General features: G+C 36.6%; 2 protein-coding genes across 4 annotated transcripts; both read right to left on the bottom strand.

Annotated features, from left to right (window-relative positions):
• Positions 1-259: 259 nt before the first annotated feature.
• CUNH9orf40 (chromosome unknown C9orf40 homolog) lies at positions 260-5,755 on the bottom strand. The gene is made up of 2 exons (XM_017807255.1): positions 5,398-5,755; positions 260-1,582 (listed from the first exon to the last, which is right to left on the bottom strand). The coding sequence occupies exons 1-2, from the start codon at positions 5,716-5,718 to the stop codon at positions 1,427-1,429; spliced, it is 477 nt and encodes a 158-aa protein (XP_017662744.1). The 5' UTR covers positions 5,719-5,755; the 3' UTR covers positions 260-1,426.
• Positions 5,756-5,926: 171 nt separating this feature from the next.
• On the bottom strand, positions 5,927-27,531 carry CARNMT1 (carnosine N-methyltransferase 1). 3 transcript variants are annotated; one of them, XR_001873548.1, is made up of 8 exons: positions 27,208-27,531; positions 24,532-24,727; positions 23,401-23,564; positions 16,044-16,184; positions 11,591-11,769; positions 10,462-10,571; positions 9,386-9,489; positions 5,927-9,140 (listed from the first exon to the last, which is right to left on the bottom strand). XR_001873548.1 is itself a non-coding variant. In XM_017807245.1 (8 exons), exons 1-8 carry the CDS (start codon positions 27,525-27,527, stop codon positions 9,039-9,041), a joined length of 1,320 nt encoding a protein of 439 aa, XP_017662734.1. In that variant the 5' UTR covers positions 27,528-27,531; the 3' UTR covers positions 6,110-9,038. The 3 variants fall into 3 exon arrangements, 2 of the variants coding, with proteins under 2 accessions (XP_017662734.1, XP_017662735.1); XM_017807245.1 differs by having other exon boundaries at positions 6,110-9,140; positions 10,458-10,571; XM_017807246.1 differs by lacking the exon at positions 27,208-27,531 and adding an exon at positions 26,984-27,187 and having other exon boundaries at positions 6,110-9,140; positions 10,458-10,571.
• Positions 27,532-27,539: the final 8 nt, after the last annotated feature.

The raw sequence follows: 27,539 nt of genomic DNA, 5'->3' as shown, positions 1-27,539 counted from the left end.
ATATCCAAACAAGCATGAAATGCTTGAGTCACTAAGCCTCATCCTTTCTTCAGCAGGCATTCAGAGACCCTAACAAGCTAAATGAATATGCAATAAACAAATACAGATACCTATACAGCACAAACACTGGAAAAAAGTTTTCAAATGTTTACCAAGAAAGCTAACGAGCTGACTATTTTAAGCAAATAGACCTAATAAATCAACAAAGTTACAGAAGCAACAATTTTAAGAAATAAAGTCAAGAACTTCACACAGTAAGAGTCCCAAAGTTTTCAAATACATGCAGGTAAAACTTTATTGTCCTTTAGCAAATACATTATTAAAAAAAATGAAATTCAAAAGTTGCCTTCTTTAATGATGATTCCAGAAAAATACAATGTTTTCTATCCTTAAAGACAATTCATATTTGCAAAATGTAACAGTCTTCCCATAAAACTTCAGTCTATTATTTCTAATTATACTTCAATTTGTAAATAAACTGCAAATCACAAGCATTAAGTTTGTATTTCACAGCAAAAAAACACTAATTCAATGAACTTTGGTAAAAAATTTCTGCAAAAATTCATAGTCTCTGCAAAAACTACACCTCAGTCAGTACAGTCTGAAAAACTATATGCGGTAATTTAATATTGCATTAACTTTTTTTGACACATCTGCACAAACCTGCTGTTTAGACGCTACCAACTGGTTCAGAGCTAATGTCACAAAGACTAAGAATATCAGTCTGAGAATGGACCGAAACCCTAAAAGTTGGGTGTCAACTATTATGTGTAATGTGAAAAAAAGAAAGGGAAAAAACTTTTCCACAATGAGAATGTGAAAAACTTTCAGAACAATGGCAGCTTACAAAAGAAAATATCCCCTTTTCATTCCCCCTCTCTGCCACACAAATTTTTAGTTTGCATAGAAAAGGGAATGTTTTGTCTGGTCTTGACAGACTCTTAATTTTTGGTTTAGCTATTACACAGAAAAAAATCACATTAAAAATCACTACAGATTATGTGCTTTATGATAAATTCACATGTTAAATATTTCACTTTCAGGTACCACAGTTACATCTTTTTGTTTAGGACAGACAAAATGATTTTCCATTTCCCTTCGATATGTAACATATCCACCTGTTTTTTTTAATTGCACCTTAAGTTCTTATTTTCTGTATTCTTCTTTTAGTCTTCTTCCATGTTTTCAAGTATTCTCGTTAGGCATCATAGCCTCCTCCATACTGCACACCTCCAGAGAGCTTACTATAAAGTACCCAATACCGATTATCCCATTCACTTAGGCAACTCAGACTTGCTTTTGCAGACTGCCACAACAGTTTCTTCAAGATGGCATAAGCATGCTTATTATTCAGCCAAGTAACAAAACCTGAATCCCACTGGAAACAAGTTTCCAGCAAGTAAATGTACAACTATGAAACAACTGATCAGGTTTCCATTTCAGTCTCTGTGGTATCAGTCTTCGAAGGAGTTCTAGTGTTTGATGGAGTCTCCCCAACTAGGTTCTGAATATCAGACAAATCAATAGTAGGCAGTGGTGCTCTCCAATACAGGAACGAGTTATACGGACAGAATTCTTCTTGCTTTGAAAAGAGACAAATAGACAAAGAGGCAACAAAACATTAATTTGTATCCCAGCAGTAAAAAGAAACTTTTTATGCAAGAAACTAAAACAAGGAGGACTTATTCAGCTGTTCTATATTAACAGTTCTTAAAATTGTATGATTTTGAAGTAAATCACAATTTATTCTGCCTTTTTAAATACTCTTGCAAAGAACTCTCACACAACCTCTGTGAAATACATTCATAACTGCACCAATTTCTTCAACTTACAACCTTTGCACAGAAAAAGACTGTAAAACTTGTGCAATTATTGAACTTTGCATACAAAAACTGCTCACTGCTTTTTCCTCTCATAACAGTATGCAAATTTCATGCACATTTAAAACATTCAGAAGACTGTATTTACCTACTTTACATCAACTCAGATGATGATAATTGCAAGATAAATAAGGCATTGCATAGTGTTTAAAGCACATTTTTTTTTCTTCTTTTCTGTGTCTAAATTTAATACTCAAGAGAGGAAAGTTTAAGAACTGGAAAGCAGTATCAGAAAAATCTTGGAGCAACATGTACTTATTTACTATTTTAATATGGAATTACATTAAAAAAAATTGTTTTAAACGTCTATTAGAAAACACACTACCTGTTTATAACCATGTCATTGTTATAAACAGTGGCCAATCTGTGCATGTTTCTATGGACACAATACAGAGAAGAAGAGGAATTCTTAAGTCGTTCCTTAGGTCTTGAACATGTATTTCCTTCCGGTATTTAAAAACAGTAAATACTGTCACAAATCTAAAATAATTCATTTCCACACAATATCTGTTTGCATTTTTCTAACATACAATTAGAATTTTTAAATATTTTACTTTACTGTCTCAGCTGTAACAGGTGGTAACAAATAAGCTGGTATAACTGTTTTGGTATTTCTCAGACCACAGTGTGGCCTGCAGGGGTGGTGTATGCACCACCACCATCAAATTTCTGGGCCTCTACAGTTCGGCTCTTGAAAAAATTAATGATTGGTCTGGTTTTGCCACAGAATAAAAAAATGTAACACTCAAACAATAGCTGTATCACCCCCCTCTAACATACTGAAAAATTATGTTTCTTCCCACTTACCAAAAGAGAGACAGACACATGTAAGTTCACCATACTGCCCATTTAAAGAAAACATTTTTCTATTTTTTACCACACAGACTTCTCCTGAACTGTATACAATCTGTTGTACTAGGTAACCTGTTTCTACTGCAAAACCCTGCATTATTCAAGACCTATAACAATTAAGAGAAGATGAAAGGTGCACATGTTTCATCACAGCAAGTTTGCTCTGTGCCTGCAGGATACTACTAATGTGAATTTGCTCACTGGGAAAAGACTGTCTTCAGAAAACAACAAAGAACAAAAATTCTCACTAATGAGAATTGAGACCAAAACCAATTAAATTACACAGTGCCAGTGTACTGCACAGCATTAAAAACAATCAACAACGTGTGGCAGGGATGGTTTTCCAGTCTGTATTTCAAACTAGGCAGCCTCACTCACACAGAACTGTGCAAGGCAGGTGGCAAACAAAGTCTTTGAAAAAAATCTCTGGCAGTGGAGTTTCAGAAACTGTCAACTACCTTTACAAATACTCCCAGATGTTTAATCTGAACTCCCTTTACATTTTAATAAGTTTCTGCTTATGCTGAGAGCTAAGTACTTAAAAACAGAATCCTGTACTTTGTATACACAGAGTAAATGACTGCACGCTTGTTTCAAAGCGATTAGAATCTAAAACTTCATAAACACAAAAATATGCATACTCTTAATTGTGGACTCAGACTACATGCTTGATTAATCTCAAAACATTTCACATCTACAGAGCAGCAGTATTTCAGTGTATTAGTAACTCCCAAATTCAGTGAGAAAATGAAAAAACCATCAAGCACAAAAGACAGGCACAAATGCTGAATATTCACACCTAAAAGGTAAAATAAAGAATCAAATATTCACCTTCAGCTAAATAGGTTTCAACACACGTTTTGAGAATAAATTCTATCAAGACAGGCAACATGTAGCAAGCTCAGAGATAGGAATGCTCTGTTTCTATGGACTAAGTTGTTTAATTTTTAAGGAGTTAGTGTTCCAACTCTAGTTGCAAAAGTGGGTTTCCAAATAAAATTAAAATAATATTTCTTCTCTGGCCAACTGTAATATAATTGGAATTGCTTTAAACTTCAACAGTGTGAAATTAACAGTATCCTGATCAAGCTTATGAATATAAGTAATGAAATACACAAGTCACAAACAGCAAAGAATAATCCCAACCTAGACACTGTATTTTCAGAAAGGTCTAAAAATCATCATCAGAAATATCTCTATAAAAGACTTAAAATATATGGGCAGGAAAAAACTGGAAGAAACATTCTTGCCTCAGGTGCTAACCAAGCTTTATTTTAAAACTAGAACACTTTTTATACAACACTGTACTTAGAGAAACAACCTGTTAAAAATACAGTCCTACAAAAATATTTTATATAGAATAATACTCTTTAGTGTGTGGACATTCAAGGGGCTTCTGATCTTCCTATCACTGCTAAAGCTTACAAAACTATGCCAAATAACCCTAGGGATAAGTAAAGAATCCAGTGTTATATTTGTGATGGAGTTAAACTGCTCTTTAGAGGTTTGCTCAATTTGTTTAATTGCTATGCTTCCAAACACACTTGTTCCCTCTTCAAAAAAGAAAGAGATTCTTGTTTAAATGGCACAGCCTAAAAAGGCTGTATAATTTTCATAAGACATAGAATTTTTCTTCAGGTTTTCCTTTTTGCCTTAATTCTACCATCCATCACCAAAAAACCCCACTAACCAACCAACCAAGTAATAAAGAAAACGGGAAAAGTCAGAGCAAGAGAACGAACAGCCACCATTTTCTTTACAGATGGATTTACAGATGAGTGTTATACTGTGAAAGGCCCCAACACCTCAAAACCAGTCTACAATTGTAATTCAAAGTAATTCAATTGTAATTCAAAGATTAGGCTTTCTGCTACTTCCATATCACTTGATCTAATATTCTGGTCTTACTTAAAAGGTCCAGGTGGGACACGAATTGAGTTTATATACATCAAACTTCTAGAGAGGTGTGAAATTTGACTTAGCATTTTATTTTTGGAAAATTAAAGCTTTCTTGGTACGAAATTTCGTTTTCTGAACTACTGTGTAAAGCACAGTCAAACCAGAAAGAAGAACGCATGCTGTTCAAAGTCAATCAGAAAAGTAATTTCAATATACCCTGATCATTAAATCACTGATGCTCTTCCTATGACCGGCAACTCCAAAGATGTTTTGGTTAAAAGACAGCTTTGGTATTGGTAATAAATGGCAAAACACGAAGTTCAAGGTGTTGATGCTGTAAGTGAGCCTGACCCTCGCCCTCACACAACAGACATGCTACTACAATAACCTCTCCAAGCTTCCACCACGCTCCTGGGAAAGGGATGAGGCAGAGTATAGACTCAAGTGAGGTGAACTCTTGGCAGGTTGTTTTCCATCAGTTTTTCCATGGCGGAGGGAGGGGGAAGGAAGGGGAGTGGAGTTGAGAAAGCTGGATGCTACTTCTCTTGTTTTGAAAACGAAAAAAAGGAAAGAAAAAAAAAAAGTTTTAAACAGCCCACGGCGGATTAACCCCGGAAGGCACAGAAGGGGCCGCGCGGCACCGAGCGCTCTACGGTGCCTGGCTAAGGCCCGCCAGCACCCCGCGGTATCACTTCAGCTGCTACCGGCACCGCCCGCCCATTTCCCTCCCCGGAGGCGAGGGGCCCGGCCCGCCCCGCTCCGTTACCTCGGCGGCGGCGGAGGTCCGCTCTTTGCCCCTGCCCCCGGCGCATCCTTCCGCCGCCCGCTCGTCCTGGGGCACCGCGGGCTCGCCGCGCCGCCGCCACCCGCCCTCCCCATCCCCCGGCGGCGCACGGGTGGCGCTGGGCCCGGGCCGCTTTCCCGGCGGCGCCTCCGCCTCTTCCAGCGGCCGCTTCGGGGCGGCCGGGCCGGCGCGCGCCGGTTCGCTCCGAGGCCGCCGCTCGGCCGCGCGCGGCAGCGGCGGCACGCGCAGGAGCCGCTTGACAGGCACGTGACACATCAACGGCTCCGCGCGCCGCTTGGGCATGAGGAGCCGCGCGCCGGCGGCTCCGCGGAGCTCGCGATCTCCGCCGGCAGATGCACCGCGCCCGCGCACGGACCGCGCATGCGCGCCACGCCCGCCGCCGCCGGGAGCTGGGGAGGGCTCTCGCCGCACTTCCTCACGGGATGAGGGAGCGGGAAGCGCTGCAGCCATGAAAGTCACTCGGCAGTAAAGCAGTCAAACACGAGCGAGATCAAGGCATGCCCCAAGCTTTAATATCCAAAAAGCCACAGGTCCATTACACACTCTGTAAAATAGCGGGAAGTGGACGCAGAGACGTGAAACTTTTCATCCTTATCTTCGCAACCAATTTCAGAATGTACCACGTAAAAAACCCAAACAAATAAAGGAACAAAAAAACCCAGGCCATTTTACATTTGTCAAACTCCATATAAAGAAGCTTTACACTTAAGGTTATGCAGCAGTTTATTTTACATCTGTTACTATGTACAGTTTAATAACGACCTAAAGTAAACAGTCTCATCTGATGAACGCCTTGGACATTCTCCCCCACGTATACAACCGAATAGAACAGTGATCACATTCTATAATACACAACGACCCTCATAACAGTACAAGTGGTGAATTCTAGGAACTCATAAATAGGTAGGTAGAACACTACTAACACAGCTCACTCACAAGATTATTTTACTTCCAACTCTTAATGTGACTGTTGCGATTTAAAAGAACACTGTGCGGGGAAGATGGCATTTTCTAGATCAGAAATAAAAGCACACCACCATATTATACCTGATGTAAGCAAATAAAAACATTTTCAGAAAATACATAAAAATGGCAACTGTGACTACATGGGGTGGCAAGGAACAAAACTACCAGAACAAAGGATAATGACATTCAACCAGAAAGAAAGAGTCCCATTGCCTATTCGTGAAAAGCAGGAACACCACATTCCAAGTTACAGACGGGCTAGGAGGCAGAAATTGGGTAACATTACAGATAGATATACTACTCAGTAATAGCACAATTTACATTCACTTAAGCTATGTCTGATTCCAAGGAGCTTGAAAATTAAGTAAAATGCTAATCATATTCTGGTAGAAAAAAAGCAGATTTAAAGCAAAGAATCATAAATTCCCTCAAAAATTAAAGTAAATGGTACAATACAGAAATTAAAGCAAGTGGCTTTTTTATTTTTAAGTGTGCAAGGATTTTTATTTTTAATTTTATGTTGCAATAGCATTGTTTCTTCTTGAAACACATCTCTCTTGGAGCAGGGTTGACCTTTGATACCTCATTTGTGGAACTGAGTCATGGTGGTGCACTTTTAGAAAGAGTTCAAGTAAGACTAGTTTAAGTCATGGTATACTTAAAAACTGCTGTTGACCAGAAACCTCTATTTCAATACGGATTCTGAATGGAAAGGGGCAAAGTACTGAAAGATATACAGATGCGTGCTTTCTTATGTGGTGTTCAAACTATAAAAAAAAAAGTTGGTGTTTTTCTTCCTTGCAGATTTTGAATTTAGGAATAAAAGCACAAATTTCTGGCCTTAATTGGAAAAATCCAAAAGCCATAACAAATCTATTAAAGGGAGGTGATTAGGACACCACCAAGAAAGACAGGACTAAAAATAATGGGAAATAAACAAGATATTGACCAGTGTCATTAAGGCCAAATATGAAAAAAACTTGAGCCCTCATAATGCTTTTATATTTTAAAGACCATTTTGAAAATGCGTGAAAATGATACTTAAGGTAATTAATATATTAAGAAAACAAAATACTTAACATGACACCTCCACTCAGAATAGTGATTATTAATTAATGTTCTCATGTACATCATAACTTCCAAGTGACAGGAGATTCAGCCTCTTGTATAGTATCATGACTTGTACGTTAAATATTCACCTAAGCAACATCTGCTAGGAAAAAAACACATTAGTATAAGGAACAAGCCAAGAAGTCAGAAGGATAAAGTGTCTGTAGTTATCCTGCATATCCTGACTCATGCAGAGGTGATTAGGTTATAGGACATATTTACACGTAACTTTGTGAGAAATCTCTTGTTATTTAATTTAGAAAGATTCAATTACCTATGAAACAAAGGAACTGTATCACCAAGGAAAGGTTTATTCAGCATGAGCCGGTCTCATCTCACACCAAGGTCCTGGGGAGAAAAACCCCTTGGGTTTAAACTTCATGTATTTTATAGTTTTACAAAATCCCATCCTTTTTCAGATAAGTTTAATATATTAATTTTTACCTAAAAAGGCTTCCTTTTCTCCGAAAATTAATTTTTAATTTTAATTTTTAGGAACTTTATATTTCCCTTATCCCGGCCGCAAAAGAACCCTGGTACCCAGTCCAGTTTGGAACTGCATACCTTACAACTTCACAATGCGCCTATAATTTTGTTTTGTAATAAAAAAAAATGTATTTTATTTCTCATAACTTCACTGCCCCGACAGATGTTTTTATGTTGTACTACCTACACATGGCATGGATAACTCAGCTATGTTTATCAACTTTGGAAGTTTTAGCTTAAGCAGTCAGATGACTCAAAATCAGTGTATTACAAGATGGCAAAGCATCTAACACATTTCAGTTTCAACACAAAGCTCAATCAAAATTGGTAGTATTCCTCAACTGAGGTTATCATACTGCTTCTCTGTGACACATTGCTTTTTCTTCACTCAGTATTCTGCTTTCATATAGTATTTCAAATTGCCCACAGGCTCTGTGTTTTAATTAAACTGTTAACAGTGGTACAGTCAGAGATTAGCATTTATACAATAATCTACTTCATTTCAGTTCCACAGAAAATGCTCTACCAGTTTTGATGGCTATTTTATCTGTCAAGAATAATTTTACCACTTTCCAACCATTTCAGACTTCATAATTTAAGTATACATTTAAAAATACTTCTCTAAACATGACACAGTAAGCACCTCCATGCATTCCTAATATCAGATAATAGAAAAAATCACTATAAATCTATGAAATATTAGGCAGCATATGCAGAGAATTAGCCTACTTATGGCAAACATTTAATTTTGTTCTCAAGAAAACATTTTTGCTTTTATTTCTAATGCACTCCAAAGCACAATGACAGTGTATGTGAACATTACATCCTTCACCTTCACAAGTATATTACAAATATGCATGGCATAGTGTATGTCCGAACAGCAATAGAGATATTAAGAAAATAGACACTATCTATATCCTCTTAGGAATAAGAAGGCACCACTATGTGAGGTTGTGTTCATACATCACCCAGACCATTTTACCCTCATTTCTAGCTTTCAAGCCAACAGTTTTTTTCTCATTAACCTATTTAGACCACTACTATTCTGGTTTTCTCACCACAAACAACACGCATTCATAGTAGTATTTCATCATGGAGAGTTCATTCACAGTGTAAGTTGACAGTACAGATTCTTTCTCCACCTAAAAACAAAGCAGCAGTTTTCAAGACAGCTTCTCTACAGAAACTATACAAGAAATTGCTATATTAGATTTCAAGGCCCATCTGTAAACCTCTAAAAAATGAGAAAAGCAGATAATTTGTAACACATACTCCTAGATGTTATTAATAAATACCATTATGTTGAACTAAATTTATGGTGGTTTATCAAAGCAGTTTGCTTGGTTTATACCAATACTACTCATTGCAAACTGCACCACGTTCTTACCTCTATATGGAATCCATATTGTAGGATAACATTTTTTATATCCTCATAGCTTAATTCTATAGAAAGTTCATTTCCCAAGTTTTCAAAATGGTAAAGGAGAGGACCTAGAGTACAAAGATACAATAGAAATGGCTATCAAAAAGACAAAAATGTTTTAAAAATCAAGAGCACATACTGAAAGTACAACAAATGCTTATATCCAGACTCACATATTCAAAAATGTGGAAGGTTCCCTGCCCACAGCAGGGAGGTTGAAACTAGATGATCTTTGAGGTCCCTTCCAACCCAAATCACTCTATGATTCTATAAATACTGACAAAAGAATGTATTTCTATCACTCAAGTACGATTTTTATAATGAATTTCGGAATCAATGCAAAACTAAAACAAATTACTTCAGCTGCTTATTCAACAGTTTGTCACATTCCCCACCAGACTGTGTTTTCTGTATCTTAAAATTTCTTCAGCCCAGCATTACCTCTCTCTCTAAAGCTCAGGAGCTCTGCCTGCACTCTGTGACTGGCCAGGACTGGGATAGTGACTGACTGCCCAGCGACTGAGCAGTTTCTACTATGCAAAATATTTAATGCCTGAGTTTTGTCTGACATTCCTTCACCACGGAAGACTTCAGTTAAATCTCTTTTGTTTTGATCCAAGGCATACATAAATCTCATTGCCAAAATGTCTGCTTAGAAGCACAGTACCAACTAGACATTAAAAAAAAAAAAAGCAAGAGTGTATTTACACATAGAATAAGTTTTACTTTCTTAGAAAATAGCAAAAAAGAATATAGAACACTACATTTGACAAATAACAAATGTTTGATGCACAAATGCTAAACCTGCCACTAGGAAGATTTACTTGCCTATTCAAAAATCACATGGTGTTGACTTGATTGTAACTAGCAAACATCTGAACATATTTTGAACATTTCTGAGATAATTTCCAAGCCCTGTATTTTTCTAGTTGTACAGTTTTCTGCACAGACACACTCATCCACACACACTTTTCCAGTATTAGATGCCTATTATTTGATCAAAAATAAGTCAAAAAGAGAGGCTGGTCACACTTGCCTACATTTATCCATATTCCTCCAGGCTTTAGTATTTTCCATATAGTATCAATGTAATCAATAACATTATGTGCTGTATCTATGAAAAAGCAAGTTGCTACACAGTCCCACGTATCTGCATAAAAAGAGCAAAGTATACAGAGATTACTTTGAATGCTTTTACCCTGTGAAAGTTCATCATTTAACCCTGGCATTTGTTCACATACTCAGAATTACCTTCAACTAACAACATCCGAAGGCTCCTAATTTTGTTTACAAGTAAATAAAATATTTTGGTTTATATTAAAAATTGTTATGTTTGGGTTCATTTGACCTGTATAGTGTGTATATGTACACACAAACTCTGAAACATTACATATAGTTATGTATACACTTCATAAAATTGGTCATACACATAAAATGACATATATACTGTAAAATGTAAATGTTGTAACATTTTATATAAATGAAACCTCAAGTGTGCTATTACTCACCTGTCCTATGAACTTCATATGACAACTGTTAAAAATATAACTGCAAAAATACCCAGTGATTTTAGGCTCCCTAGTTAGTATTTAGAATACAAGTCTACGTTCACAAATCACTTAGCTTTAAAACATTTTATTCAGTATCTGAATATTTCCCCAGCTGTTTTTTACTGGTCAATTTAACAAGCAGGAACTTTCAAAATCTACCTTTTAATGCATGAGTCTCCCTGTTTTTCTCTAAAATTTTATTCTTGAAATTGCAAAAATTTTAAGTTCTGTAAATAAAATTAAAAAAAAAGTCTTGAGGATTTTTGCCAGTATCAGATGTTGTAATGGTAAAGACAGAATCTTCAGAAAATTAAGTAACTGTAAGGAAGGGTCCTGCAAGATGTGTTAGACAAGGAGGCATCCGTATTCTTTTTATAACTAAGAAGAAAAGAAAAGCTGATTTGGAATAAGAAATAGGCCTATTGATTTGCACTTTATTATACAGCTGGAGAAATATTCTGAATAAGAAAATCTTGCTACAGTTAGTAGCTAGTTTTACTACAGTTTTTCTACAGTTTTCCTCAGTGCTTGTAGACACAGTTCCATTCTCTCTCTAATCATTAACTATCCCAAATACTCTGAAGATACATGGATAGCCTAGAGGTTTGCATTTACTCACTGCACTCAGAATAAATTTCTTGAAAATCCCCTGCAGTCATAGAGAAGTTTGAACCAGAAGGAAGACTGTGAGGATCAACATCTGGGAAATAAATTGGTCGTATCTGATCAGCAGATCTTCTGTTATTGCTAAATTGATGAATCCAGGGATAAAGCTTACATGAGTTAATTTCAGAGCATCTGCAAAATATGAAAATCAGCAAAATTCAGTTTCAACTAATTGCTTACCTCTTAGAAATATAAGCGTCAAAGTTCTTGTAAAAGCTACACATTTGCTAAAGGACTTAATCTAGTTCGCAACACTTCAGATTGCCCATCATTATGAACTGATCAAAAAATTAATTTTACTCTGACACACGAATTATGGCAAAATAACCACCCAGTTTTAAAATTCTCTTTTCCAACTTTTTATAATTTTCTCTAACTCATTTCTCTGCTGAAAAGAAAATACATAAGTTTATTTTGTAAGAATAATGAAATTTATGATTTACTATATTCTATAAAGCTACTATTTTCTGGATCATTTATCTTCCTATTTAAAAAAAAAAAAAAGGAGTAACATTGGTTCCATTAATTTTATTGGAAATGTTTGTTCTCATTCTAGACTTTTCAGTCTTTTCTGAACGAATAATGAAATTTATGATTTACTATATTCTATAAAGCTACTATTTTCTGGATCATTTATCTTCCTATTTAAAAAAAAAAAAAGGAGTAACATTGGTTCCATTAATTTTATTGGAAATGTTTGTTCTCATTCTAGACTTTTCAGTCTTTTCTGAACCAGATTAAAAGCATTTTCCAGATGCTAATGGAAAGGATGCTTTAAAATTTCAAAAAATAAATAAATGCTATTTTGCAAAGCACACTAGAAGTCATTTTAAGTTTGTAACACCTGGATCACTGCAATTACACTAAGTAAACATGTCTTTGTAGAATAAAATTTCTGGGTTGACATGACTAACTAAATCAACTCTTCTTTTAAAAAGTGATAAAATACAGCATTTAAGTATAATAAGAAGCTTTTCCCATGGTCTTGTAAAATCAGTTTGTAACTAAAAAACAAAAACATTTTCTTTCAGAGACAACAGAGGACATAGCTGTCCCATAAAATACATATCATGGAATGCTCCATAAACTGCAAGCAATCTACTGGGTTACAGAAAGTGCATTCTTTTGGTTGGTGGTTAGAATACATCTGTAATGGTCTTTGAAATAACATTTTTTACCTTCTTCATGTCATATTTATATTTCTTTTTATCAACTAAAAAATAATACAAAACCGACTTTTATTTGAGCAGCAGTATACTGAAACAATTCCAAAGGAAACTGCTAATTGAATAGAAAAGACCAACCCCTTTTCATATACAAGCTTGAAAACCACCATTTCCAGCTTCACCAATCTGTACTTCAAAACTAAGTACTCCAGTCCTTTGCAATTCCATCATTCCAACAAAACACGTGTCACATATGTTATATTATAAAACTCTAACAGATTCAATTGTGGCACACTTCTTTATTTTCCATAGGGGCAGGGCATTTACTGTTCAGTTCTGGAAAAAACTGATAGGTCAAATCTCACTTCTGACCACTGGTTTATAGATCAAGAGTAATTTAACTGTTTTCATCCTAAGGCATTCATGGACATGCAACAAACAAGCCTTCTCCAAATGTCAAGATTTCTCTAAAATTCTTTCCAGAATGTACAGATTAACCAATTACTAGCATGAATTCTACTGGTGTTAATTAAAGCTTTTTTAAACTAACTCTATTTTAACTTGTGTACAAAGTGATTTTATATTACTCGAATAGAACTTTCTCAAAGCGAGTGACACCAAGGCTATTGACCCTGTGCTCTAGAAAACAGCACATCAGCAACCAGCTGCTCCTGTCTCATCCACACAGATACCACTTTAGTGTTGTTTCCCCTCCTGTCAGATCTCACAGGGAAGTAAAGTGTCCTGTGGCTTTAGGCTGCCCGGCAGACGCAGAAGAACAGATTATGCTTTTCAGTTTTCCCTCTTCCAAAACTTTAAGAAATGAAGTGTGTCTGTACCACCGGTGATCACCTCTGACATCTGTCATTATATCCAGAACTCAAGCAAACACTAGAAAAATACACCACATAAAAACCTTACGCCTACAAGGAAAAGTAGAATTTCCCATAAAAGAATTGAAGCAGCTTTGGAGCCATTGTAGCTTAAGTACTCCAGGATCACTTTATTCTCAAATTAGTGCTTCCTCAACAGAATAATACACTCTAAATAATTTCAAATACTTACAGTGACCACAGTTATGCCTTGACACATACTATACATATCATACCATGCACCTCTATCCACTGTAACAGAAGTTCACCATCTAAGAAAATTAAGATTTTTTTTTTAAATATGTGAAAATCAGCAGATATCACTTTGTGTACAGAAATATTAAGTCACTGTACATCTAGGAACCTACTGTAGCAATTGACACTCAAAACAGTACTTTGTCCTCCTAAAAATGAACTATGGTCAGAGAAAGAAGGTATATCCAAACTGTTAAGCATGTGTTAGCAAAATCCTCATGTTTTCATCAACTGAAAAAACAAATTAAATTGAGACTATAGTTAAAAACTAGGTCACTAAATCCTTGTTTTTTACCACTCTTCCTTAACTACTATTTTCAGCTCATAGATGCTGTTTCTTCCAGTTTCAGGAAATCAAAGATGTCCATTTCAGAAGGCTAACTGCGAACAGCCACTTAAGACTAAACTGAAAGATTCTCCAAGTCCCTAAGACCTTCATAAAAGACACACCAAGCCCCCAAACAGATCTGGCGGAAAGGAAAATGCTTGGATTTGAACTGAATTGACTGCACTTCTTAGTCAGGCTAGCAGTATTCTCTTTCAAGGAGCTGTAACTGATAATTTGCCCAGAAGTGATGAAGATTACAGCAGTTACATAACACTCAATTTTGTTGTCTAAAATCACATACTGTTAGCAAGTTTAATGCATATACACCTCTTTGCTAAATATCCTGTATAAACAGGAAACACTACATGAGCACTAGATGCTATGAGTGATTACCACTGTTAGCTAAGCGTGAATCTTCAGGACAATTCCACATATAGGCCAAAGACTCATTATTTAAAGAAGCCTGCCATCAGGCAGGATTGTAGGGATGAAGTAGGGATGGTAGGGATGAAGTTAACCTCTGTGACAGTTGATCAGTGCTACCAAAGATGGGAAATGAATACTTTTATACTGCTTTGAATAATTTCAAAAGTTCCAAAGCACAAGAGGAATGTGGCTTCCTTTCAATAGCTGCAAGGCATCAGTCAGATCAACTGTAATATACAATTTCACCAGCAGATGATTCATTTGAGAATAATTTAGGAAAAAAGAACAAATGAACCTCCAGTAAATATCTATTTTCAACACATTGACCTGTTACATGCAGAGGCAGCAGCCATCGTAAACAGTGTTCTCCTCTTGCTGTTTTTGAACAGTACGCTGTAAGAGATGTAAGATCATCACGGTGCACTGTGGACAATCAGTCTACAAACAGATCTTTATGTTTTATGGTAATACAGAATACAAACCAATAGTTTAGGTGTTTTCAGCAAAGGTGTACACTTAGAGACTGATGAATGACTGGCAAATTGTCTCTCTGAACTTGGCACCAACTCCACCAAAAAAACAAAACATCCCCCAGACCACTTTCATATTTGCCCACCTGTAGTCTTCCTACCCTCTTTCTTAAAAGACCAGTTGCATGTGCTGCCTTCTTTCCTCTCTAATAACTTTATTCTGAAACCAGTAATTTCCAATGCACATGCCAGAATACCAAATACAAAAATGTAATTTGAAATTAAACCTGTAAAGTGAAATTTACTACATTCGAATCTATTACCTCCGCATAATTGTGGAACTGTTAACTCTTATTTTAGCCTCTCATGCTCAGCATGCCTCAGTGGTTGTTTTTCATGTCAAAACAGTGCCTAAAATCTTAGGATGGATATGTAATAATATGGATATGTAATATGAAATGTAATACTTTCTTTTAGCAGCTTTCCTCTGTTAATAATCACCAGCACTACATACCACGAACATATTTAAGAGCCCATATTTGACATCAGTAAGAGAGGTGCGCATTTTACAGAACCATGTGAAATAAATCACAAAACCTAATCAAAATTTTGCAGAAAATCTGTGGTACAATCTAGAGATTCTACAACTCATAACTTAAACCCCATGCTTCCTATAATTTTAATGACTCAGATACAATCCCTCCTTCCCCATTTATCCCTATGACTTCTTTTTTTTTTTTTTTCATTAAAACATTGTAAACAGTGGTTATGTGTGTCCTGTATTAGGACTTACAAATCTGTTCTTGTGCGATTTTCATATTCAGACTTTTCTCATTTATGACTTTGCCTCTCTAGGTTTTAATCAGCAAGTAAAATGTAAGCTATATACCTGTTGAGTACAAAGTTAGAAGAAAAGAGCATAAAGAGGCTCCATTCATTTCCTTGGCAAGCATAACCGAGCATAGCTATTTCCCACGCCAATCTACCTAGCCCAGCACCAGGTACCAGGATATTAACTTTGGAGAAATCCCTGCAACAGAACAAAAATAATAGTTAAGTCTTTATCTGATACCTCTTAACACAACTTAGAGGTCCACTCAAACATTTTCCCCCCATATACTTAGATATTATACTTCCTGTATGACTTTATTTTTAAATGGAAACTGAGCCAGTTCTGATTAGATTGGTTAACTGTACAGTCAAAACAACACACAGAAACTACTTAAAAGAACATATACAACCCTCATTCAGAATACAGAGCATAATTAGTGAACGATATTTTTCCTTAAAACTTTTACAGTTATCAAGCCAAAAATCTCTTAAGTGAATAGAAGAACATTATCATATGAACCATGTATTTTTCCAAGTCCCACTGATAATCAGCAAGTATTCTAGATATATTTTTGTTACTTTGCATGAAAAATAAACAAGTATTTTGACAGGAGAAATGAGAAACATAAAACCTCCATAATCTGATGAGCAATTCAGAATGTAAAAACCTTGGTCACCATCTCAGCAACTGTGGGTTTCCCTGAAGTATCTAAGTGACATATTTCCTAAATTGGCTCTCCAACCCTTTAACCCTAACTAGGCATCAAGTTGAAGACAACCAGAAGACATCCAGCAGTGTGTTTACTGACATACCTAGAAAAATCTCTCCCATCTTCCAAGTGCAGCAACTAACGAATAGGAGAACTAAGAATCTCAACATTTGCTCCTCTTTGAGGCAGAAAAGGCAATACAGACTTACTGTAACCATCAGACTTCCACCACAGTGCAATGAAATCTCCACTCATACAACAAAACCCACTCCCATGCCAAACTGAAAAGATAATTAATCTAAAAAGAAATATTTTTTCAGTTTCCAGCCATGAACAAGACTTTATGATTTCATATAGCAAAAAAAAAGCACGAACACTACTCTCTGTTTTGCATGTCACGTGCAAAGACAAAACATATGTCTATCAATTTATATGCAACTAAATGGAAGAGGAGGCCACAATCAGAAGATCCAAGTACAGACAGCAAAATGCAAAGCCTCTGACAACTTAAAAATTCAGCATGCCAAGAAGGGTTCAAAAGAGTTAGCATGCTGCATAAGCACAAAGATCACTGAAGGAGTTATGTAAATTCTGAAAAGCTGTACATTTCTGAACACTATTACCCAAAATCAACAGAAAGTATTATTCTTTTCTAAAGGGCACACAATGTAACAAAGAAGTTTTAACAGCATCTTTTGGGTTTTGACCTAATCACGTAATTAGTGATGACGCCTCTGAAACGGAAAAATCGTTCTTGACTTTCATTTCATTCCCATTATATGTGCAGGCTCTTTTTCTGATTAAAAAGAAGTAGGAAATCAAGACTTTGTTATTACTTAAGAGCACTTCCATGAAGCAATGGTTCTCACTACCTCTAGTCTACAAGAGAAAACCAGAAGACAGTCCTACTGAAAAAAAAAAAATTTAATTCAGGAGAAAACTACATGCTCAAGACAATACTTTTGAAAATATGGAACCAGAAGAAGAAGGAAGAAGAAAATGCACTTTCTGGAAGAAGCTAGAAAAGCCTCAATCTAAAGTTTTTCCTATTCATAGTGAGACACTGTTATTCTAAATGTATTTCTAACCTCATCTATTTCTTCATTTCCTTACAATTTCACTTTATTCATGAAAGATTTAGACTAGCTCTACACAGATTTTAGCACACCCAAGTGGACACTTCTACAATGAATGGGTTGAAAAGCCTTAAGCCACTTTTAAGATTATGATACATTGATTAAAAAAAAGACTTTTCTTAAAACAACCTAATAATGCAAGTGTATTCATATTTTGAAATCTGCACCTTTATGCATCCTAAAACAAGATAAAGCCTCTAACAGTCGAGTTGATTTTAAATTGCTTGTAATTGTCTTGTATCTTTTCATTCACAATATAAAGTTTTCGTATTTCTAAACTAATTTTCCAAATTCTCTCTTAGTAAGTAGTTTTCTACCATATTTTTCTAGTGCAGTCTTAACTAAACTTTCATTCGTACCTTTATTAAGGGATTAAAGCTTGTCTGGAAATTTGTTAGCAATGTAATTTCTAGCTATACTCTTTACATCGGTTGCCAGACACTGGCCCTGGCCATCAACTTCATTTCAGCCTACAGAGCACAGCTAATAAATACAATATAACCAAATCTCAGTCCACTAACATTGAACTAGCCTTCCAAAATGGTTCAAGAGCATTTTTTTTTAATTTATAGTCAGAGAAATTAGGTATGTGGCAAACTGACTGCATAACAAGTAGTGACTGCTGACAGTGTCCTGTTTTCAGAAAAAATGGTCAAACACCTTCTTCTTTTCAAGACTTAAAAAGAATTGTTTGTGACAACCTATTAATGAATTAAAAAAAAATTAAGGTATGAAAGCTGTGGTAGTGGAAGCACCCCATTGCACTATGTACGTTGAATTTTAAATCGTGACAATAGCTAAAAATCTTTAATTGCACAGAAACTGCTTTTTTAATGGCCACAGTGCTTTAACAGATTAGAAAAAACACACTTTCTTTTGGTGGATATGTGATTGCAGCAGTAGCTAAGACAATTTAAAAAAAAAATCAAAACCTGCAATAATATAATTACCCAAAGTTATCCACAGTGAAAACTAGCCTTGATCCAGTCAGCAGCAGCAGGATTTCTACGACACATCTAGCAGCAGTTAGGAACATAAATGGGTAATCAACAAATATCCACTAAATAACTGTGGTCCAGTAGAGTAGAAACATTAGCCTATCAACTTGGCAGGGAGAGGAGGCTAGCCAAAGAGCAGGGAAAGCAGGCAAGGAGGCTAGCCAAAGAGCAGGGAAAGCAGGCAAGAGGGCTGCATGGTTCTGCTTGGCTCAACTATTGAAACTGCAAAAGTCTCTTAAAAAAAGGTAGTGGAGAAATATCAGAAACAACCAAAATCTGTCATGACATTTTTGTACTGCATTTTGCAGTGTTATATATTTTCAGCTTTTAAGGAAGATTTTAACTTTTTAAAAGGTGTGCTTTTTTTAACAGGAAACATTAAACATGATTAAAACAGAGGCTTATTTCATGCATATTGTGCTGTAACCAAAAATAATGGTGCTAAAGTGGTAGACATGCTCAGCAAAATGAAAATTAGTGTATCTCATGAAACATGAAACTCATTTTTATAAACTGAACACTGTAGTTCAATTTATGTAATGAGCAGAAGTGATAAATACACATCCCATACAGAGATGGGCTTCTCATCAGTGGAAATATCAAAATAAAACCACACTGTGGGAATCCTTTACAATGTGTTTACAATGTCTTTATATTTAAATCCAATTCTCAGCATAGGATTTTCATTATTTTTCTTAAATCATATTTTCAGAGACTTTTTAAAGACATACACTAAACAGCATAATAATTTGAAGACCAATTTTTCTCAAACTTGGCAGCTGAGTTTTACGTACTTTCATGTAAAGATCTGCAAAGCACTCAGTGGACTGTAGTAACACTGATGATATAGTTTGCTCTTCAGTCCAATGTTTAAAGGGAAGCTTAAGCTAAGTACAAAAACCTCCAAGGACAGATGTATATTCTATAAAGTTAAATAAAATTCAAATAAAGCAGAAATTTCAACTCTACTATAAATTTGACTGAGCACATTCAAGAAGTATAACCAAGCTCAGGACCAATAAGCTGTTTTTCTTATAAAAAGGAAACTAAGCTCTGGTGATCTCTTCTGGGCTGTTCTGCCAGCACCTTGGAAAATGCAATTGATTGCTGGACAGGATAACAAAGATAAATTTCAAATTATAGTTGATTCCAGAGGCCACGTTAATGAGAAGCAAACAATGGAAAAAATACCTAAGTATACTGTTCTTGGCCATGGAATGATAATTAACAAAAAGGTTAACTATTTCTTAGATTTCTTTTGGAAAAGAAGCTGATGATCTTTACAGCCTTTCACTTAAACAGGAAGGGTAACAACAGTAGAAGTGAAAGGAAACAAAGACAACAGAAAAAAGAGGAATCAGAAAAAAATGTATCAGTATGCTTATTTAGATTTTCAACTTAAATGCTTCAACAAACACATTCCATCAAGAAATAAAAATGTATCTATGTTTTACTATTTTTTCCTTCAGAAAGCAGAGATCATGGCTCATGCAGATTGAAGAAATACAAGAAATTTAAATACTACAGAGCTGAAACACAATTAAATTCCAACATGAATAATGCAGGAAATCTATCAGTTCTTCAGGAAGACCTGATCTCATGGGATTTCACTTAAAAATGCTTGGTTGATCCTAGTAACAGATTCTGCTAAGAAAAAAGAATGAATTATTTCTGAAGAGGAATAAAAGGCAGGAATAGCTCTGGCCATGTATGTTATTTTTAGATGACAGTCTTATCAGAAGACTAGACTGAAACACAGGATAACAGTAGCATCTCTTCACACTGTTGTAATTTACAGCTACTTTCAACCGTTGCTTGTATTTCTTCTACTTCCCAGAAAAGCAACCATATACAATACTTCGCTGCTTTTCCTGTTCTTTACATACCAGCTGTACCCATACAGGTCAATCTTGCAAAGAGCATACTACAACATGTGCGTGCATGGAGCGAAATATACTTTAATAGTTTCAAAAATTTAAACTTCTTTTTCACATGATTCCAATGCAAGGAATCAATAACGTTAACAAATTATGTTAACTAGAAACTGCATGTACCATTCCATTGAGTATTACAAATTTTATGTATATTACAATTTCTTTTACAAAGTAAAAGGTGACTTGCACTGACAGTTTTAAATTTAAAATATTTATTTCTTTATCATTTTTAATGCAAAATACATCTAGAAAATTTGTTTTCATCACCCAGTGCCACCAATGCACTTTTTGTCTAGCACTTTCATCATCTCAGGAGACTTCAGCACAAAAGAAAACTCTAAAGAAATGCAAAGCTGAACTCTGAGGTTCATCTACAACCTGTTTTCATACATTGGTGTCCACAGTTAGTCCTCTCCCACTATAAACAACAGACAGAATAACTCCACTATGGTCAGTTCAGGCCCTGTCCATACCTTCAAAACTGAAAACCCCGCTATGCTTCAAAATCATAAAATCAGAGAATATGCCGAGTTGGAAAGGACCCATCAGGATCATCAAGTCCAACACCTGGCCCTGCACAGGACACCCCAAAAATCCCACCATGTGCCTGAGAATATTGTCAAAACACTTCTTGAACTCAGACGGGCTTGGTGCTGTGACCACTTCCCTGGGGAGCCTGTTCCAGTGCTCAACCAGCCTTTGGGTGAATTCTGATATCCAACCTAAACATTCCCTGACTCAGCTTCATGCTCTTTCCTCGAGTCCTGTCACTGGGGACAAGAGTGAAGCTTGTATAAAACTGTATACCAGACCGACTAGCTAGCATGCCCTGCCAGGGAAGTTACTTCTCGCACTGCCAGTTAAGCTTGACAGTACATGATTCTGCTTCTTACCTCAGAGGTAAGTATAACTAAGTAGGAGAGTGCCTCTGGTAACTAGGAAAAAGAATGAGCTAGACGGTAGCTAACAATATGTGAACAGAGAAAAGGTTTTGCGCAAGTGCTACAACAGCTCCATAGTGATAATGAATATCAAACTTTTAAATAACGTATTTATTTAAAACACATTTTAGAAATTAAAAAAACCCACCACTTAGTTTGACAAACTCAAACTTGTAGTAGAGATGCTTGATCTATACAGTGATGTATTGAGATTTTGGCAGAGACAAAATAAATGGTATTCCAGAGCCACCATAATAGGGACACATGCTCTGTCACATTAGTTCTGTTTGACCACCACCAGAACTCCTGGTAAATAAGCACAAAACTACCAACTTCAGATTCACCTAATCTGTTACCACATGTTGCTTCCTAATATATACTGGAGGTTTTGAAATAGAGTTCATTGATGACAAATGTAAAAGTCAAGGTTTTTCAGACTCAGTCATGGATCTTTTAAGATCTGACATAAGCTATCTCCCTCATAAACAAAATCCATTAAAGGCTGGCATACAAGAGAAAAAGGTGAACTGCTACCTAACTATGAGTTTTCCTACAGACCCACACATCAGAGATGCACCAAATAACCTGCAGTATTTAATTCATTTCTATCTTATGTAGGGCACTGTTAGCACTAAAAGCATTGCAAAGTTCACTTTCAGATAAAACGTTTTGTATTTTGACATAAGTCAGTCCAAAGCAAAACAGAAATCAACCACGTCCATTCCATGTTCTGCCACCACAGTCTTTACTAATGAAACTAAAAAATGGCTAGTAGAAGAGATTTTCCAAATTTGTACTAGTACATTATTAGCAATTACTGAGAGAGAAAAAAACCCAGAGTAATACCCACCTATATCAAATCTAAGTTGTGGCTCGTTACATTTGTGAGTAGAAAGTTCTCATATATTCTAACTGTAAGACTGTTAAGTTTTACCTAAAATATACTTTAAGATGACTGAGTTGATTAATTGACAGAATCATTAAACATGGAATTCTTATAGCACTATTACCTTTTGAGATTTTACCAGTATACTTCTACCTGAAGTTACTCAAAACACCCTGCATCAACAACTATTTTACAGTGTTAACAAGCCAATGTGGTTACAAAATTACCCTCATACATACAGCAAAGCTTTTTTAAGAATTGTCTTGTAACACTTGTTTGAAACCAAGCCTAGAATTTACTATTTTCAGAGTAAATTCTTAGTGCAACTAAGTGCAACTGCACTAGAGCTTAAGAGTATTCCTCCTTCTTTCCATCATGAAGGGCAATAGTGATACTTCCTGCTGTCACAAGTGTCCTTGCTTTTATCTGCAGCACACACACTTTGATAATCTGCTAACCTGCAAACTTTACCTTGCTGACCACAACTGAGTTAACTTCACACACTCCTGAAGTCTTTTACTTGAAAGGTTAAATACATTCTGTTACACCAAGCTGCAGAACAACAACAAAACACTATTCCTGATTTACCTGGTATTACTTCGTGAAGTTTATTATTATGGTTTTTTTCTAATGTATTTCTAATACACCTTGTATTAGAAATAAAAACTTTCCTGATTAAAAAATAAATTCCACTGCATTCACAAAAACTCCTGTATTTTGAAACCAAGTTTTTCATTACTCCACACAAACTTTGTTAGATTTGTGCAACAGTTTATCTCCACATAAATATAAGTCTTAAGACACTATTACCATCTTTCTTTTGGAAAGTTCTTTACAATTTCACTAATGATTGGCTGGTAGCAGGAATCTCTCTCAGACTTTCCCTCTTCACTCCAGTCTCTCACAAATTGTTTCAATGTGGACTTTAATTTATCCATGTCAAATGTTGAAGCTGGTGTTATCTTCCCGCTTCCCTGATTAATGTGGGGAAAAAAAAAAAGTTAGTGGAAAATGTACTAAGTTTTTTGAGTCTTGGGGGAAAAAACCAAAATTATAAACAGAAAAATGTCACGGTATAAGAGCTGTTGGGAGTTTTAGCTGACAAAGCACTTGCCTTTCATTCCTGGGACCAGAGCTCAAATCCACCTTAATATCCTAAACAAACTGAGTTTGCTGTCTCCATTTGGCATCCAAGAGACCAGTTTCCACATCAGAAAAAAAACATACGGTATGGCATAGCAAAGCAAATTGGTAGTCCTCATTCAGGAAAGGACCAGGACCTAGCTAGTGCAGAAGCTGAACTGGTTACTCTGAAAAGAGGAGCCCTTTAGGTACTGGTATGGCAACACTAAGAAGCTCACTTTAGAGTTGTCCATTACTGAATTTTGTCTGCCGATACCAAAAAGGACTTCAGTTTCCACCTCTGTCAGTCTTTTAAGTCTGAGGGACATTTTGTTTGACAGAGACGCCACACTAAAAAAGCAGGTCAAGTAGCAAAAAGGTGCTCACCAATAACAACATTAAAAATACTTGGCCTATCTAGAATTGCAACCAATTCAGAATGCTGCAACATATAATAACCTACAGTAAGACAGACAATGTCATTTCTGTTCTACATAGTTAACAGAAAAAATAACTTTAAAATGTAAGCAGAGTAAAGCTAGAACTCCACAGAGAAAAATACCTTTTTACAAACATTTGCCAGATTCACAGTTAGTTTTCCTAAGTGTAACTAAAAGAACTAGCAAGAAACAGCTCTAGTAAGCATCAGCTTCACAAAATGTGAAAGAGTGAGAAAAGTGTAAGCAAGCAAGAAACAAGAAATGAGAAAATAAAGGCAAAAGGAAAGTTGGAGGTCTAGAGGTGTGAAAAACAAATGTAGAAAATCCCAAAGCATACAGACTTTAGTTTTGGATCAAGAAAAAGTCCACTTTCACATACGTCTTCTCCATATTCTTTATTTTCAAACATATGAACGCAGTCATTCACAATGGTCTGTAGTATCTCTTGATTATGATCAATGCACTTCCGAATCTTGTCAAGGTGTGGAAGAAATTGAGGAAGAAGACTCTGTTGGTTAGCTGGGAGAGACTTAAACTGCCTCTCTGTTCTGTTCACTCGTTCATGCATATTCGTTCTAAAAAGCAAAAGTTTTAGATATTTAGAACCAATACACAAATTACATGTAAATAATTCACTGTAAGCTATTCCAATGACAATTATTCACTTTGTTATACACAGAAAGTGATCAGACTTTTTAATTCTTTACAAGAGAACAAGTTCTCAAGAATTTTTTAGGCAAAAATTTTTTAAAGATCTAGTTCTACATTATCACTCTTTTTAACACGTTCCTGCTTAAGAGGACTTAAGTTTCATCATTAGCCACTTATTTCCAGCGCAGGTGATGACTACCTTAATCCATGGATCTACAAAATTTAACAAACAACCATCTCCAAAATTGTTTCCCAAATCCAAATTAAATTGAATTAATAGCTGGATGCACTGGTAAATTTTGGCTACAGAAAAAATGACATGGAGTGCGAATTGGAACCCTCAAGATCAACTGCTTCTGAAAGAAATGCAAAAGTCATAGCTAGACCATGCCAGAGTTCCGTCAGCCACACTAAGATACTAACCTGCCTCCTTTTAACAGCATATTACCCTAAGTATTAGTACTGTGAATTTGATCATGGAACTGATACAAGCTAAAAATACCTCCTCCACTTCTCCAAGATAAAAGTTTCACAGAAAAGGTGAATCTTCTAAGCTTTTGCTAGAGTTTTCTAGATGTGACTTCTGTCTAAACTGACAGAAGTCTAGTTGCTGAGCACAGTCATAAAGCCAGGACAAGAGACACTGCCCCTTTTGTCCACCAAATCATTTAGGCTGGTCAAGTCATACTGCAGTTTCCCAAACTCTTGTGTCAGCGTAAAGCTGTACAAAGTTGAAAACTAACCATCAGTGAGAGTAAGGTGCAATTGCTGCAATTTTAGTTGCAACCTCAGTCTTGAAATTTGACCAGTTAATATTTCATGCACATGTTTCTGAGAAGGGCTTGTTCACTACAATAGCTACACTGGTTTAAAATTACATTAAGAAACAGAAAAGAAACAATAGAAAAATAAACTGATCCTCGATATAGAGCACATAAGCTTAACTTAACATCATCTTCTTGAAAGGTTTGACCCAAAAAAAAGTATCTTTGAACCTAATTCTCCACCCTTTCATGCTAATTGCAACCATCTAGCAAAATTAATAATTCACTGAAATCAGAACTATAAATAATGAAGTTAAGTCTGTTTCTCTCAAGACGAGAAGAACAAGATCTGGACTTATCTGAAAGTGTGTTATTGCCTTATTCATACAGATGCTCCCAATTAATAAACATCTGTATGTAAATAAAAATTCCAATTATTTTAAACTACTGAGATACGTAATTTCACCTACATTCAGAGTTATTTCTTTGAGACAGAGGTAATTTAATTGAACTTCTGTATTGAAAATTTAGGTCACATCTTTTTCTTATGTATTTACTAAAACAAGCATTCAAAAGCAACCTAGAGCCACAGTTCAGCATGAGGTTGAGAATTATGTTCTCAGCTTGTAAGGCCTGAGGATAAAATTACATCACTGACATGAGGACATTACAGTTGGGAACTGAATTAATAGCCACTAGTATCAGATATTTTTAACTAAGTCTTTGATACATCCAGAATGAATTAGAGAATTCACTCAGGAAGACACACTGAAGTATCATCTAGACCAACCTCCCCACTCAAACACTAATCCCGGAAAACAAATAAAACCGAACACAGGAAAACCTCAAACAGGAGAAGTTACATAAATATCACCCACTCCTATTAAGAATCTCACTATCATGTAAAAATAACGCTTGTGACAAGAAGGGTTCAAAACACAGTAATGAGTCCCATGATGGGGCTTGGTCCACTGAAGTACAGAGATATAGTGTTGCTACATCCCAAATCTGCTTCCCAAACCTAAAAACAGGAAACAGTTTATCAAAATACTGAAGAAGACTGGACTTTTTCAGCCAGTCTCCACCACCGCCATCTTAGTAACTTGTTTCCTCTTCTATTCAATGGATTCAATCATAAAGTTAGATTTATCTAATTTCTATGGGGCCAGTTATCCCTCTTCTAACTCAACAGATGTTATTAAAAATGGTAGCCATTAGCCCTTATCTCTCGGGCAAACTCAAATGTCTTTCACGAATTTCCCCAATAATTGAAACACCATTTGCATTTCTTTGCCAGCACGAACTACTATTGTTTTGAAGACCTTACAGTATCTTAGAGTATTTTATTTCCTAAGAAAGCTTTCACACCCTCTTCAGGTTTGGTGCTTTCTTTTATGCTTCCGAACTGACAAGTACCAAAGCGACCTTGAGCGTATCCAGAAACATAAGTGGCGCAGAAGCCCCTTCCCGACTCGGGCTGCTGTGCCCCGCCACCGGCACAGTGCTCGCCAGGGAGCGCAGACCGCAGGGGGAGCGCCCTGCTCCGGGAGCGGCGGGATAGCCCGGAACCCTTCGGGGGCCGGTCAGCGAGCGCAGGGCCACCCTGCAGGCATCACGCACAGGGATCAGGTCTCCGTTACCCGTAATATCGGAAGGCGTTGATGATCCTCCGGAAATGCTCCCGCTCCAGACGTTCCTCCTCCTCCTCCCTGGCCGCCGCCGCCAGCGCCCTCGGCTCCAGCGGCCGCCGCCTCCGCCGCTCGTCCCTGAGCGGGGCCGCCTGCTCCCCCTCGGGCTCCGCGCCCCGGCCGCACGCGCTCTCTCCCGGCCACGGCAGCTCCTCCCGCTCCTCCTCGTGGCCTCTCCGCAGCCCCCTGCGCATCACTTTGGTCGGCGGATCCCCCTCGCCCCGGGAGAGCGGCGGCGGCGCTTTCCGGGACACGGCGCACGTGGCCGACATCCCCCGCGCGCG

This window comes from Lepidothrix coronata, unplaced genomic scaffold, assembly GCF_001604755.1.
Source record: "Lepidothrix coronata isolate B3197 unplaced genomic scaffold, Lepidothrix_coronata-1.0 Scaffold18, whole genome shotgun sequence".
In the NCBI taxonomy this organism is placed as follows: domain Eukaryota; kingdom Metazoa; phylum Chordata; class Aves; order Passeriformes; family Pipridae; genus Lepidothrix; species Lepidothrix coronata.
The sequence above is the reverse complement of the archived record's forward strand: the minus strand, read 5'-3'. Positions and strand labels throughout refer to the sequence as shown.

What these genes read in the sequence shown, in the direction of transcription:
- CUNH9orf40 (XM_017807255.1), bottom strand. Translation starts at nt 5,718, where the DNA reads ATGCCCAAGCGGCGCGCGGAGCCGTTGATGTGTCACGTGCCTGTCAAG. An exon ending in GGACCTCCGCCGCCGCCGAG is followed by an intron (nt 1,583 to 5,397) that starts GTAACGGAGCGG and finishes CTCTTTTCAAAG; the next exon opens with CAAGAAGAATTCTGTCCGTA.
- CARNMT1 (XM_017807245.1), bottom strand. Translation starts at nt 27,527, where the DNA reads ATGTCGGCCACGTGCGCCGTGTCCCGGAAAGCGCCGCCGCCGCTCTCC. An exon ending in AACTTTCCAAAAGAAAGATG is followed by an intron (nt 16,185 to 23,400) that starts GTAATAGTGTCT and finishes GTTCTGTTGCAG; the next exon opens with GGATTTCTCCAAAGTTAATA. An exon ending in AGGAATATGGATAAATGTAG is followed by an intron (nt 9,490 to 10,457) that starts GCAAGTGTGACC and finishes TTTGTACTCTAG; the next exon opens with GTCCTCTCCTTTACCATTTT.